A 15039-nucleotide genomic window follows, 5' to 3' on the forward strand; every position below is an offset into this window, starting at 1 on the left:
TGTCTCGCACATTTATTACACATTATTATAACACATATTATTGGCTACATTACTGTGTCCAAAACTGCCTCACAGCAGCAAACTCATGAGACATGTTTAAAGTGCAGTGCAACAGCACCACCTGTAGGAATAGAGATTAACGCTTTTTTGCTGATAAAATGCTCATCCCGTTCAAACATGCAGCAAAAATGATAAAAGCTTCATGTCATAGAGAAGAAATAAATGACAACAATACTAATAATGTAAAATTAAAACGCACTTTACTCCTGCGTCGGATTACGGGCGCTGCCATGTTGGAAGATACCAATTGTGTACTGCGTACTATAAAACATTTAAAACAAATAGCCACACACGCTGTCTTACTCGAATTAAAATATTCATCGATTACTAGTAGATTTAAAAAAAATATTTTCTCCTATTCGGGCAGTAGTCGGCGTTTTTAAATTCTATAGTAGCTCCAGTAGCAGCCCTTTGTTTTCACTTCAATGGTACAGTCAGTGGGCAATATGGCGCTGGCCATGGTAGGTAGATGTTGTCGGTCGTTGGTACTTGAGCCCTCTAAAGGACTGTTTTGTGGTGTTTTACAGCCAGGCTGGATTGAAGGCTGCATAGGAGGTAAGACAAAGAAACCCCGGCAATATGTTTCCTGTCTGATACTCAAATGGCTGATGAAACTGTCTGGTTTAACAGACAGAAGCTACATTAGCAACTTGTCAATAACCCACATGTGTACACAACTAACTACAGTAACTGAGTGTAAATGGCTTTAACAGCTCATAAAAATCCACCAAAACTCGGTTACCCGAAGGTTTTACTTGCAGGATGTGCTGCATTTGTATGTTGGCTTTATAAAAAATAAAATAAGGCATATGGCATTGTAACTATTAGTTATCCAGCTGGCCTGAATAGCTGAGGCTGGACCAAGTAATTGCTTTGCAAGTCACAAATAAGTCTCAAGTCTTTGCACTCAAGCCCCATATCAAGACTGACAAGTCTCGAGTCAAGTCCCAAGTCCTAAACTTTGACCTTCGAGTCCTAAATAAGTCAGACTCCTCACAAAATACAATGCTATGCAGAGTAATAATATATTAACTTTACAAGTGCTATTGAACTTAATTATAAAACAAGTAGGGCTGACAATATGTCAGAATACAATATGTATGTTTTTGTGTTGTTACATCTATCAGATCTCATATTAAAAAAAATGTATAACTCTCTCCTCGTGAATGTGTGAGACTGTTCTTCCTTAAAAGACATATTATGTTGTGGCATGCTTTGTTTTACGTCTCAATGAAATGTAAACATTAACGTGCATGTCACTAGATTCAAGAGATGAAGGGAAATCAACTGATCAGTGGCACAGTTTTTGAATAATTCTCAAGTCCAAGTGAAATCATGAGTCATTGGTGTTAAAGTCCAAGTTGAGTTGCATGTCTTCTCTTGATTTTGTTAAGTCAAGTCTAAAGATATCAGAATTGTGACTAAAATCTGACTCAAGAACAAGTTTTGCAACTCAAGCACACACCTCTGCTAAATTATGATATGATGGCTTCTCAAGGGAGCACTTTTTTCCTTGAAATGGAATCTAGTTTTACTACACAACACCACTGCATTTTTATAGTCATTGGCCACTGTCTTCTCTGCAGCTAAGAGACATCTATTGTCAGAGGATGTCATCAAACTACGAGACTTTCAACAAAGGAAGCTGGCTGTGGCTCACCGTGCCGTTGGAACGAAAGGTGAAGTAGTTTTTGTTGCTGGCTCTAAAGCTGCAGTTTTTGTTATGTGTTATGATACGTGCAGCAAGAACTCATATTTTTACATTGAATTTTTACAGGAAATTATATCGCGGAATTCAGTCAGAAGCTACAGAGGAATGAACTGATACTGAGAGATGAGCTGAAGCTTCTCCTTCACTTGTGCCACTCTGCAGATGACATGGTGATCGCCAGAGATGCCATTTCTAGGTATAGTACATCCTTTATTTAGTGTTATTTTACACACAAAGTTTGCATTTTCAACACAACAAATGTCAACTCATCCACTGCTGTTTATCTGCAATGTGTTTCACAAACATTGGAATGAAGGAAATTAGATTCTCCCCACTTCTTAAAGCAAAAACACATGTCTTCAATATGGCTATTATCATGTAACAAGTATCTCATTTATGTTACGATCCTTTAATTTGCACTCACTAGGTATCATGCAGAGAACCGCAGCTTGTTGTATGGAGATTTCAAGTTTGGTCCTCTCTTCATGAGACTGTGTTATGAACTGGATCTGGACGACTTGGCTGCCTCTACACTTACAGATAAGGTAAAACTCGATTATTGGAAAAGTGCCATTAGGGAGAAAAACAACAGGATTGATACTTTTCTAAGAGCTGTTTCAGACTGGTAACATTTTCTCTCCCTTGTCTGATCAGAGTATGAGGGGATTTTTCCACGATGCAACTTCCTTTAACATCGCCATAGACATGTTATTCACTAAAGGCTCTTATGAACGTAAGTGACAGGTTAACCTTCCAGTGTTTTTTCTCCTGTGAAATTATTATCACGTGTGTCAAACATTCCAAACTTTGACTATTGCAGATGCCCTGGAGGTACTAAGAACCATGAGGAATCAAGGCGTGCCATTCAACAAAGACACAGTGACACTGGCGTCTGGCACCTGCTATAAGCTGGTAACATTTTAATGGGTTTATCTCTGAAGGAACAGTGTGTGAGATTTAGAGGGATTTAGTGGCATCTAGTGGTAAGGATTGCAGATTGCAACCAGCTGAGACTTCTCCAGGTTAGAATTCCCCCACTGTTCATTGTTCAGGAGGTTTTTACCAGGAGCCAAATCATCTGCAGAGGTGTCACTCCAAAACAAACAGATCATGGGATTAAAACCTCTACCACTGATCAAAGCAGTTTAATTTTTCAAATCAGTGTTTCTCTGATCCCATTAGCCCAGCCCCTGCTAATGTATGTGTGCACATCTTTTTCATTTTGTGACTGAAGATCCAGATGTGCAAGAGGTTTTTAGCAGGAGCCTAATTATTAGAGGTGTGCTTCTCTCTAAAACAAGCTGATCTGGTGATTTAACCTGGAAAAAGCACTTGAACTTTAAAAAAAAAAAAAGTGTTATTCTGACACTTACGTCGCAAAGAGGCCGCTAATTATGGTGGTCAACACGAAAACACACATGTCCCTATCTAGACTCAGTGTTTGGTTTGTCCATTCTGGGCCACTGTAGAAACATGGCAGTGCAACATGGCAATCTTCCTAGATGAAGATCTGCTCCCTATGTAGATGTAAATGGCTTGTTCTAACAAAAACACAGTTCTTATTTCAGGTGATTATACACTAAATAAAACATACTTATCATATTTGTTTCCATTTCTGCCAATATATCCTCATAAATCCTACACACTGGACCTTTAAAAAGTAATGTCTATTTCAACATTACAGTCCCAAGGATTATAATTGTTTTAGGATGTAAAAAGTCTTTGCAGTCAGTTATTATTCTGTCTTTGTCATCAGAACACAGCTGAGTCCTACAGGATCTGCACTGCTCTGATAGAGGAGGAACAGGCCAAAGGGCACTTCATCCCCAGACATGCTTACTGCTTTGCTGTAGCGTTAGCACTTCGACTGGTAAGTTATAACTTCTTCTATTTCTTTCATTCATGCAGAAAGATGTAGAGAATATTATAATATGTAATCAATAATCTGTTTTATCTTCCTTTTTTGTTCCAGAATGATGTAGAAAAGGCACAGTCATTGTATTCACAAATTATGAGCTCTGACAGCAGATTATGCCAAAATATAAAGGTAAGTGCTCATCATGTGACTGTAGTGTGTATTACTTCTTGCTGTTGTTGTTGTTGTTGTTAAACAATTAATATATTCTTTTTACTGTGATATAGGTTTTATTGCTAATAATGTCAGGAGCGGTGACAGATGCCATTTCCTTCCTGTCTGCAGCCACTGGACCTAAAAGCCCTTCTTTTGTGAGGAAGCCTGAATTTTCTCAGGAGGTGGTAAGGCAAACATTTGTCTGTTTGCTCAGTAACACAGATACTACTTATACTTAAAAGCTGAGGCAGGATAGCTGAGGATGCAGTAATTACACTTTTGAACAAAGTATGATTTACTGGGATTGTTGATGAGAATATCTGTGAGGAGTACTTCTCACAAAAGTTAATACAAGCTACGGAGATGTATAAATCCCTGAAAAATTGCTTGGTAGTTCAGTGGCCTCTTGTGACGTGTTTCAGGTGGATTTGCTGCTCTTGCGGAGCGAGGACGGGCCGCACATGATGAAAGTGGAACAGATAGTGAGTGATCTCGAGCAAGCCGATCAGGTGACCCAGCAGACCCTCGATAGCATGCTCTGCTACACACCCACAGGGAAGAGGAAACCATTGCCAATAATGGAGGGGAGGAGGACCAGCCGAAGGACTCTGAAGCCACTGCAGTCCACTCTGCTGTCAGAGTGAGAGAAGTCGTGTGCAAAGCCTGCCGTTAAGGGTCTAAGATGAGGCTGTATGCAAACCGACAAAAAACACTAACTCTGGCTAGAGTAGACTTTGTCACGATTACTTTTATCTACCTCTCCGTGAACACAGTCACCCCTCTGCAGAGTGGACTTTTGTCCCTTTTTTGTCATCCCTATTTAAAATTTGAGGTCACAGTTCATGTTTGTGCAACAAACACTTTAACAGAAAGCTGTGTAATGAGGGATTTGGGGAGAAAGTGTTATATGTAAGTGTGGATGAGTGATTAAAGGTTATATGGGATATTTAATAATGAAAATAAGATTATTTTTCTTACTTTTGTTGTGTGGGGATGCTGGTGAAGTCAGGTTTGTGTTTCCATGTTTAAAGGATAGGTTCAAAATTATTCAAGTCTGTTTTAAAACAACAGCCAGGTACGTTTATGTTAATTGCAGGATGTTTTGCAAGCTGTAGTCACACCTCCTGTTCATACTGGCCGTTCAGCGGTTTCAAGAAAAATATATTCCAGAGTTATTTGAAACACGGTTCCCGTTTTTGTTATTTTTCTTCCAGGGAGACACAAAGAGTGGGTTCTGTACTAAAAGGAGACTTTGAACATGATTGATTAACTCAGACTGCCATTAATAAAAAGAAACAAGAGCAGTTTGTTTTTCTTATGAAAACATTTAAAATAATACTTAGATATATTCTCATTAATTCAGAAAAACAGGGTTTTTTCTCAAGTGAATGCATTATGCTGCCATACTTCTCTGTGACTCAAACTTAATGTAAATCACAAACACCTGTCACGTTATCATTTCCATTCATACTCAGATATTAAAATCTCAGAAACTGCTGCTCCCAAGCTTTTCATCTGTATCCTGTGATAACCACAAGTGTGTAGTAAAATATATTTATTACAACCCCAAAATCTGCTGATAAGAACACATATAAACAAACCATGACGCACTTCAAATCCCTCCCACAATGCACCGCTGACATCGGCTGGGGCAGCCAGGGAGGAGAACAACGGAGCTGCGACTTGGACCAAACCCACGACTAGATAGTGTAGAGTCGTAAAAAACTGTAAAGGAAATACTTTTTGTTCAATTACAAGGTTACCAGAGGGTTTAGGACGGATGCAGCGGTGATATCCACTCACAGCAGCAGCTGGGTGGCGGTGCTCTTTAGCATCAGCTAGCCGGTTAGCTGGTGCTAACAGACGGGGGGAGCTGTTGGTAACATCAGCCCAGCTGGCTCCAGCAACAACAGACAAAGGAAAGACAAGATATAAATTGCTTAAAAGTTTAAATTACATCACATATCACTGACAGGGACCGCTGTGTGGTCAGAAGCACAGAAGCAGGTTAGCAGTTAGTTTGTTGAGGCCAGCGTTAGCTAAGTTAACATAGCTATTGTTGGGTCGTATCAGGCTCGACATCTGTAAATACTGGATTTGGGTAGCTTTAGCTAATACAGCAAGGAAAACACAATGAGCACCGAGGCGGAGACTGCAGCGTCTACTAAAGCCACTCCGGAGGATGACGGCATGACATGGTGGTACCGATGGCTCTGCAAAATAGCTGGAGTCTTGGGAGGAATATGTAAGTATTTGTTAAAGTCTTTCTTTTGTCACTTGATGAGTAAATCAATGATAAGCCGCTACCTAAGTTACATGTACAGTAAAAACAACTGAGTGTGCTGTGTGCCAGTATACAATCATATAACTTTGTGCAATTTTCTATATCAATGAAGTGACTTTATTATCTTGTGAGCACACTTTCATACAGTTTGTGTGTACTCCTCTGCATTACCCGCATTAATATGAGGATTAGAGGTGATACAGGACAGAAATGGCATCAGATTACTATTTTAAAAATCATGTTTTTGACTGTGTATAAACCTCACTTCAGCTGCTCAGCCACGCCAGACAAAAGCTTTGCCCCAGCCCATTGTCCTCTCATTGCAGCAGGCACTGCACCGCCTATTTGCATAGCTTGCTCATTCCATAACAGCCTGTTATTCCTAGATTAAAATTGTGTCATATGAACACCCATAGTCCACAGGAGGTACAGTCACCCTTTGCCTCAGGAGTTCAGTGGGAGAAAGAAGTGGATTTATTGCTGGCTTTGCAGTTTTCCAGCAGCATTGCAGCCCTCCTGTCTCTCCCTCTCTCTATCCTCCTCGCCTTCACAGTGACACCAGAGTCCCAGTGCCTGTATCACATTAACCACCTGGGGCACTGCATATTCAATGGGCTTTGTATTATTAAGGAGGCTGGATGGTCTAAAGGAGCAGGATATGCTACATAGCTTTTCCGCTGTTTGTGGCAGTGTGGGCCTGTCTGGCCTGAGAGCTCACACAGACATTAGATATTTACCCTGACTTCTCACTGAGGAGTTTCAGTCTGAAACTGCTGTACAGTCTTCAGTCTCAAATACAAAAGATCATACTTGGTTTTGGTGTATTGACTGGCAGTCAGAAGGTTTAACAAACAGTGTTTTTGCATTTGGTTGAGTATCAAACAGTGTGTGCCATTCAGACATACCACAGAATTATTAATTAGAAATAATACACATTGGTAAATTAAAAGGTATTTGTGACTTATTGTGAGATGAAAGAGAGAAATGTTAATGGTGCTTTTTGACATCTTTTCTTCTCACTTGTGAAAGAAATAGGCCTTCACCTCATGTGTTAATTGGTCTTTCTCACATTTTGGCTTGTTCAAGCAGGAATAGCACAGGTGTAACAGACAGCATCAATAACTGCTTTGTTCTAGACATGCAGCTTTTGGATCGACATTGAATTAATCTGCTATTTTGATTTTTTTTTTTTTTTTTTTTTGCACAAAAGATCCAAATGCACACAAATTTCAGCCTCTAGTCTATTCTGGTTCCAATTGGCATGAATATTTGCACGTTTCCATGATACCTACGATTCCTTCAACAATAATGACGTGAATAATTTTTCAAAAGTGTTTGGACTTCTGGTTGGAGAAAACAGACCATGTAAAGATTTTACCTAAGCCTCTGAGAAATTGTGTTGGTCACTATTTGCTGATATTTTACTGTCTAAACAGTTAATTGAGAAAATAATTGCCAGATTAATTGATAGGGAAAAAGTGTACCCTCAAAGCTGACATAATTGTCTTTTGTCTGTCATATATTTACAATAAGCCATAAAGGCACTACAGCAGATAAATCTCACGTGTTGTACAGTTAATTGCTTTATGTCAGTGTGAATACAACTTTTATACATTGAGTGGCATCATAGGTTGATTTACCGCTGCTGTGGGCATTGCTTTAGCTGACACCCTTGAACAGTGCGTGATGTTGTATCACACATTATGTCAGAGGCTTCCATTAATTCCTACATGTAGAATGTTAACATGAATATTTCACAGTTTTTGCACGACTTTTGAACACACCTCAAGCTGTGTATGTTAAGCTCATCTCATATTGCAGTAGAAAGTAGATAATCAGATATTGGATTTAAGTAGGTCCCACTGGACCTGTGTGTCGGGGGTTCAGACAGAATGACGGAACACAAATCATAGCCATGGCAAAAATAAAAAGATGTATTTTTTTTTTTTTTTTTTTTTAAAAAAAGGCCCCAATTGAAAATGCTCAAATTATCATGAAATAAATCTTGTGCATGAAAAATGTAGCCTGCTTTGATTTTTACACAGTGGTTTCAAATTTGATCTGGGTTATTAATTTTCAGCCCAAATATGCTTTATAATAGCTGTTACATCTAGATATGAGAGCTAGGTTCATTTTATTTTTTATTTAAGCGTTTTTGTTTTTTTTTTGTTTTTTTTTTAGACATTTTGAAATTGCTGTGGGCATATAGCCAAAGGTTGTCATGTGCTGCTCTTGAAGGACATTTCTGTGTGTTCATGCGTGGCACATTTTCATCCACATACTGTACATGCTCTATACGTTCCACATTGCTGATTTTATTATGCTGTTTATAGTGCACAGGCAGTTCTAATCTGGAGCACATAAATGCAAACTTAGAGTGTAACTATTGTACCTTTAAAAAGCGAAGTGACTGAGCTGGATCTCTTTTAACAACCACATTGGTAATCCAACAATCTACTCTGGGATATTTCACATTTAAAATTGCCAATAGCTAATGGTCAGGCTTGATAATATTAGAATCTGTCATATGTCTTATATCAATAACAGCCCTTTTGCCTTTGCTTTTCTCTTGTCCAAACCATGCAGCCTGCGCCATCTCAGGAGTGTGGAACTGCGTCACTGTGAACCCGTTAAACATTGCAGCTGGAGTATGGATGGTGTAAGTCTTAAACACTTGTTATGCTCACTTAAATGTAGCATGCATAAATGAGCTCAGTTCACATTCTTAGGCCAAGGCAGTTTTATATGCTGTTGGTATACAGGAGCAAAAAACAATAAACAGGCTATAAAACCACTTCTTTAGACTATGCAAAGTGCTGTATTTTATTGTTTATTTAAACTCTGGTCCATTTCACTTGTACAATGCACAGTGAAAGTGTTTTTTTAAACAGCTTGATAATCATTTAATCTAGTTTAATGTTTCCACTGCTGTTTGGTGTCTGCAGCTGTCACTGTCACAGTTACAGATACAGATTTGAGCTGGTTGTAGTCAAATTTTACTCAACATCTACTTTAAGTCACATATAAACTAGTGTAAATATAAATGATCTATCAGAGCTTCGCTGTGCAGATTTACAGTCATATGTATCTCATGCATTAGCCACTTACATTACCTTTTAATTTACATTCCTCTGTTTGTACATACAGTATTATCTTACATTGATAGTGAGCAGTAGTCTCATGTAGCCATGTCGCCACAATTACTGCTCAAATGACAGAGGTGTGGATAAATTCAAAGACTGCAGTGATTTGCTCAGACTTTGATGCTGCATTGACAGCTGAGCGCAGTAGCTCAGTCCATAGGGACTTGGGTTGGGAACCGGAGGGTCGCCTGTTAGAGTCCCCGTCCGGACCAAAAATATGGAGCGTGGACTGGTGGCTGGAGAGGTGCCAGTTCACCTCCTGGGCACTGCCGAGGTGCCCTTGAGCAAGGCACCGAACCCCCCAACCGCTCGGGGCGCCTGACCAAAGGGCAGCCCCCTCACTCTGACATCTCTCCACTTTGTGCATGTATAGGTCCTGTTTGTGCATGTGTGTGTCTTTCAGACCTGTGTGTAATTGACAAGCAAGAGTGAAAACATTGAACTTCCCCTCAGGGGATTAATAAAGTAAATAAACTTAAACTTAAACTAATGTTAGCTAGAAATAAAGACTGATATATAAGAAGTAAAATCAAGACAGTCAGCCTTTTGTATTCTTTACACCAGATCACACCAGAATCAAAGGAGCCTTTTAGAGCTGAAATGAGTAGTTGATGAAACAGTGAGTTGATTGACAGCAAAGAAACCAGAAACCATCTCAATCGATGATTGAGTAGTGATTTTTCAAGAACAAATGCACTGTTAAAGTTCCTCAAATGTAAGGACTTGCTGCTGGTCTGTGTCACATATGCTAATTATAATATTTCAAGGTTTTGGACTGTTGTGTTGGAGGAAACAGGACATTTGGACACTCATCTTGGTCTTTGGGGAAGGCAACAGAAATTAACTTTTGTCACTATTTTCTGACATTTTTTAGACAATCTAATCAATCAATCAATCAATCAATCAATCAATCAATAAAATAATTGCATGTTGATTGATAATTAGAAAAAGATTATTATTAGTTGCAGCCCTGGAGCCTTTTCAGTTTCTCCAGAAATAACATTTTGTGTAACAATAGGGATTAAAATGCCTTAATCAAACACTGTCCCCTACCAACTGTCAACACCTCCACAGATTAAGAAAAAAGACCGAATACCAGATGCAGCTGTGGCCACACTGTCAGCCAAACTGACATCATGCCAGTTTTATATCACTTACTGATGAAACAGTTAATCAATGAACAGAAAATTAATCAGCAACAATTTGACAGTTGATGTATTGTTTAAGTCAGTTTTCTAGGAGAATTGGCAACTATTCAATGGTTCCAGCCTCTTCATTGTGAGGATTTGCTGCTTTTCTTTTATGTGAGAGTAAAGTAAATGTGCTTGGGTTTGAGACTGTTAGTTGGACAAAACTTGACATTTGAAGACATTCCTTTTCCTTCAGAAAAACAGTTCATCAGGAAAATAGTTGGCAGATTAATCGATTATTAAAATAACACTTAGTTGCAGTCCAACCTCCACTAACCAGCTCACCATCCAAACCTTCTTGCTGTTTCTATGACAGTAAACACGTGAGCACTTGTGCTCCAGCCCAATTTGAAAACCTTGAATAATGACAATGACAGCATAATGGGTCTTTTCTACAGTGTTCAAATTTCTCCAGACGTGAGTTGTGCAGTATTTGAAATGGAAAAGATAATTCTGTGTTTGTGTCCTCCCCTCCTGTCTCAAGGTTGAACGCCTTCGTGCTGTTCCTATGTGAAGTCCCATTCTGTTGCCAGTTCATAGAGTTTGCCAATGCAGTAGCAGCCCGTGCAGACAAACTGAAACCTTGGCAGAAAGCCTTCTTCTACTGTGGGTGAGAACAACTATGCATTGTATACAGTTTGTGTCAGTGGAGGATGTACGTCACTGTATGAAAAATACCAGTTTTGGAATGTGAATTTATGATGTTATTAATTATCATTGCATAAGCCGTTGGATAAACTTTTAGGAATGTAGGTCTTTTATCTCTAGTGTGTACTTCAAGCTGTGGTTGGTAACTTTTTACAACAATAACTTTTTGTCTTATTTGCTGAAACTGTCACTTTGTTTACACAGTATTACATGAGACAGATGCTCTGTGAAAAAAATCAGGTTCCTCCTCTTCGTATGCTTCTAATAGCATTTGCAAAAATCCACCCCACGTGAACAAAAAGAACCAATCAGAGCTGAGAACTCGGCAGCGCTGATCAGATATGAGTCAAGATTCTGTTTCTCGCCTTAAATGTTTTCAGAAACGTATTTTAATGTACTGTTTAGCTGTAAAATGAGAAAGTTAGAGAAAGTGATGGCTTCAGCAAATATGACCAAAAGTCATTTTATAAACAACTGTAGCTTTCATGTGATTCACTGACTTGTTTTTGTCCCTTCTTGTCTCATTTTCAGGATGGCTCTGTTTCCCATATTCTTGAGTTTCTCCTTTACAACCTTGTTTGGAAATGCCATCGCCTTCGCTACAGGAGTTCTGTACGGCCTTGCCTCTTTAGGCAAAAAGTAAGATGTCTTTTTGTAGCTAGTCACATGGAATAACGTAATATAAGCTCTTATGAAGCATCAGAAAAATGCCAGCTATTTTGTGTAACAATTTATTATCAGTATCTGTTTGAATGAAAGCTGTACAATACAGACGTTTTGTAATTACTCATATCTCTTTATGTGTCACTCATAAAAACACTCCTCTAAAAGGTTACGTTAAAACAGACTCCCATTAAAAGCAGTATCCCACATTCTAATCAGTTAATAAGATTTTTATTTTATGCGTCTAACAACCCTAATGAGTGTCTTTATTCATGCAAATTAACTTCTGACAAGGTGAGCCGTGTAATAACCTCACAATTAACATTGTCATCCCTTCTTGTCTTACCCGCTTTGCCTTTGTTTCTACCCACCTCTCCTTCGTCATAACTTTTTATTACCCTCCCTCTCTCGCTTCCTGTCTTCCTTTTCTTTCCTTCTCAGGGGAGATGCGGTGACTTATGCCAGACTGCAGCATCAGAAACAGGGCGATGAAGAGAGGATGACAGAAATGGCAAACGGGGCTCCGGAGTGAGGCACCTGCCCGTCCACCCTCCTCTTCCCCTCTTCAGTTCTTTCTGTCCTCCATCCATCCTGCCTCTCCCTCCATGCTCCTTCCCTCATTTCTGTCACCCCATGATCATGGTATTGAGTTTATTTATTGACTTTAACTGCTGCATTCTCGTTGTCCTGACCTAATAGTATCCACACAGATTGACGTTGGATTCAGTCCATTATTTGGTACCTGGCGTGTAAATGGAGATAGTGTTAATTTGTTTTTATGGTTTTGAACCTTCCCATGGGTTGTATTTATCATTTGTTTCCCTTTGTTGTTTGTTGCTGCTGTCAGTTGTACACTTTATTTTGGCAGGAAAAATTGTGAGGTACATCTTTTTAGCCCAAGAGCCTTTAAGGAAATCCGAAAATTAATGTGATTGTAAAATGTATATAATTGACTTCAGGTTATTCACTACCCCCTCCTCTCATTTCTCAGTTTGTACATCCTTTTCTTGCCTCCTTTCCTCACATCTTAATCCCTCCCACCGGAGAGATGAGCGGAGGGGGCAAGGAAAAGACACAAGGAATGAGGCATCAGGCATTAAAGAGATGAGACATCACCGCTTTGGAGCCGTCACTTTAAAGCGACAATTAAATATGACGTGTGGCCAGCTGCATCATCAGCTGTGTGTCACACCTCCTTTATGCATCATGGGTGCCAAAAAGACTTATGCAAGGTATACATCTCCGCGTCCTAGCTCATAGCTCCTCCAGAAAGCTTCCTCTCTCCTCGAGATGTATTTAGAAATTGAGACATCCTTCAAGATAGCACACTGAGATTGACTTCCAGGTCGCAGGCAGGAGGCAGGAGGATGGAGGAGAGAGGAGGCACAAAACAGAGAAATGAGAAGACTTTGAGGCTGTGATTCAGACTTGTCTGACTTAGAGAGTAGAGTGGGTAAAGACAAGTCAATGATAAAATGAGCTTTAGACTTTTGCGATTAATTCAAAGAACCTGTTTTACTGAGTGAACATAGTTGATAAAACCAACTGAGGTACAAGTGCAAGCTAGTGCTACAAGAGCTCTGTTTCCATGTATGATTGAGAGTCTCATTAAATTTTATTCTTATATTTAATGAAAGAAACGGCCTGACTTTTTAAAACCATTCAGACTGACAGTTACCGCCACAGATATGTAAATAGCCTCAAGTGTTTCCTAAAGTATGTTCCCTGTATTTGAGCTCTAAAATGTACCCTTATTGGACTACTTTTGAGTAAAGAAGTGATTTTTGTATTGAAGTATTGAAGCGACTGAGCAGACAAACTCTGACTTGCAGCCTGAATGCATTTTTAAACATACATAGGCATTAGGGATACTTTAAACATACATTGGGGAATGTATCTGGTATACCCAAAGATAGAGACAGTTTATGCTTTCATTTATTTCATTTTTTCTTCAGTTGCCCACCAGAGGCATTCCTGCACTAAACTTTTGGTAGCATGGACTCTGGTATAGAGGGAATGTCATTAAAAGCTTTAAGTGCATGTGTCAGCTTGTTTACGTATGGTCCCTCATGATCAAGCAGCCGGTAGCTAAGTTGTGGCTGCAGATTTTGTGGTACATGATGTCATGGAAAAACTGGAACGTGCACTTGTTTGTTCAGATTTTTTTTAAAACATGTTGCACCTTTTTTTTTTTTTTGTTCGAGAATCTCTTACTGAATTTTTGCTGTGTTTATTATGAGTCTTAATTAGTACACACTACCAAACCCCATGGAAAATTGAATGAGGGGAAGTGTCTTGATTCAGGGACTAATTGGTCTGTATCCCACACAATCACCAGAGCCATGGTTTGCCTTTGTCACTCAAATGAGGTATGCAGTGGTCTGCAATGTACGATTTGTGTTTGTGCTGTTTTGTTGCCTTGTCTCTGTTGTGTCATCGGTAATAAGGATGCTTTGGGAATAACTGTTTACACGTACCTCTTACAGCTGTTTCCATCCTTAGTCTATTACTGGCTGGTCAGTGACTGAGTGGATTATTCACACATTACCACCAGCTCTCAGGTATCATACTCAACAATGCACAGCGTAAAATAAGTAGTTTATGCATAGATCATAGATGTATGGTAACTAGCATAAGCATGACTATGAAATGTAATATCATTTGAACTGACAGAAAAGCATTTGTGTAGCACTGAAAACGTGCACAACCAGCGTTCACAAGTGATGAAACACTACATGCACACCAGCAGTATGCTACAGTCGGACACTACACACTCTTACACTACAGCTTTAACAAGATGTAAAAACAAAAAACCCTGCTTTCCTTCCCCACATCTATCCATCTGTCCATCCAGTTTTATTTTATGTATCCAGGACTGCTGTGAATTGATTGACTTTCCATCAGCAGGTGTTGAGTGCATATTTTTGCTGTAAGGGATATGTGTATAATGTGTGTTGTGCTCTGAATCCTGATCCTGTGAATTAAACAAACTTGCTACTATGATGGTGTTGGCTTCCTAATTTGTTGTCTTGGTTTTATTTTTATATGTGGCAGCAATAGCTGTAGCCAGAGGCGTTATGCTTTTGGGATATCTCAAGTACATCTAGAGAGAATTTCGTCAAATTTGGCACAACAGCCGCTCGGACACGACGATAAATTGATTAGATTTTGGAGGTTAGAGGTAAAGGTTACTGTGACCTCATCTGTCTCATTCTTGTGAGCACAATTTCTCTAGAACAGCTTCAGGGATTTTTTTTTTAAATTTGGCA

The 15039-nt window shown here is 39.3% G+C and overlaps 2 protein-coding genes across 3 annotated transcripts; both read left to right on the forward strand.

The window, feature by feature from the left end:
• The first annotated feature begins 497 nt into the window (after positions 1–497).
• On the forward strand, positions 498–4793 carry ptcd2 (pentatricopeptide repeat domain 2). The gene is made up of 10 exons (XM_033646449.2): positions 498–615; positions 1647–1739; positions 1838–1967; positions 2199–2316; positions 2426–2504; positions 2592–2683; positions 3528–3641; positions 3744–3818; positions 3914–4027; positions 4265–4793. The coding sequence occupies exons 1-10, from the start codon at positions 507–509 to the stop codon at positions 4484–4486; spliced, it is 1146 nt and encodes a 381-aa protein (XP_033502340.2). The 5' UTR covers positions 498–506; the 3' UTR covers positions 4487–4793.
• A 691-nt stretch (positions 4794–5484) lies between these two features.
• Positions 5485–13935, forward strand: cacfd1 (calcium channel flower domain containing 1). Of its 2 annotated transcripts, none has more exons than XM_033647552.2 (5): positions 5485–6087; positions 8713–8785; positions 10944–11069; positions 11639–11746; positions 12212–13935. In XM_033647552.2, exons 1-5 carry the CDS (start codon positions 5976–5978, stop codon positions 12300–12302), a joined length of 510 nt encoding a protein of 169 aa, XP_033503443.1. In that variant the 5' UTR covers positions 5485–5975; the 3' UTR covers positions 12303–13935. The 2 variants fall into 2 exon arrangements, with proteins under 2 accessions (XP_033503443.1, XP_033503444.1); XM_033647553.2 differs by lacking the exon at positions 12212–13935 and adding an exon at positions 11939–12079 and having other exon boundaries at positions 5835–6087.
• The last annotated feature ends 1104 nt before the right edge of the window (positions 13936–15039 follow it).

This window comes from Epinephelus lanceolatus, chromosome 19 (genome assembly GCF_041903045.1).
Source record: "Epinephelus lanceolatus isolate andai-2023 chromosome 19, ASM4190304v1, whole genome shotgun sequence".
Lineage (NCBI taxonomy): Eukaryota > Metazoa > Chordata > Actinopteri > Perciformes > Serranidae > Epinephelus > Epinephelus lanceolatus.

What these genes read in the sequence shown, in the direction of transcription:
- ptcd2 (XM_033646449.2), top strand. Translation starts at nt 507, where the DNA reads ATGGCGCTGGCCATGGTAGGTAGATGTTGTCGGTCGTTGGTACTTGAG. An exon ending in CCGTGCCGTTGGAACGAAAG is followed by an intron (nt 1,740 to 1,837) that starts GTGAAGTAGTTT and finishes GAATTTTTACAG; the next exon opens with GAAATTATATCGCGGAATTC. An exon ending in CTGGCACCTGCTATAAGCTG is followed by an intron (nt 2,684 to 3,527) that starts GTAACATTTTAA and finishes CTTTGTCATCAG; the next exon opens with AACACAGCTGAGTCCTACAG.
- cacfd1 (XM_033647552.2), top strand. Translation starts at nt 5,976, where the DNA reads ATGAGCACCGAGGCGGAGACTGCAGCGTCTACTAAAGCCACTCCGGAG. An exon ending in GCAGCTGGAGTATGGATGGT is followed by an intron (nt 8,786 to 10,943) that starts GTAAGTCTTAAA and finishes TCCTGTCTCAAG; the next exon opens with GTTGAACGCCTTCGTGCTGT. An exon ending in CTTGCCTCTTTAGGCAAAAA is followed by an intron (nt 11,747 to 12,211) that starts GTAAGATGTCTT and finishes TTTCCTTCTCAG; the next exon opens with GGGAGATGCGGTGACTTATG.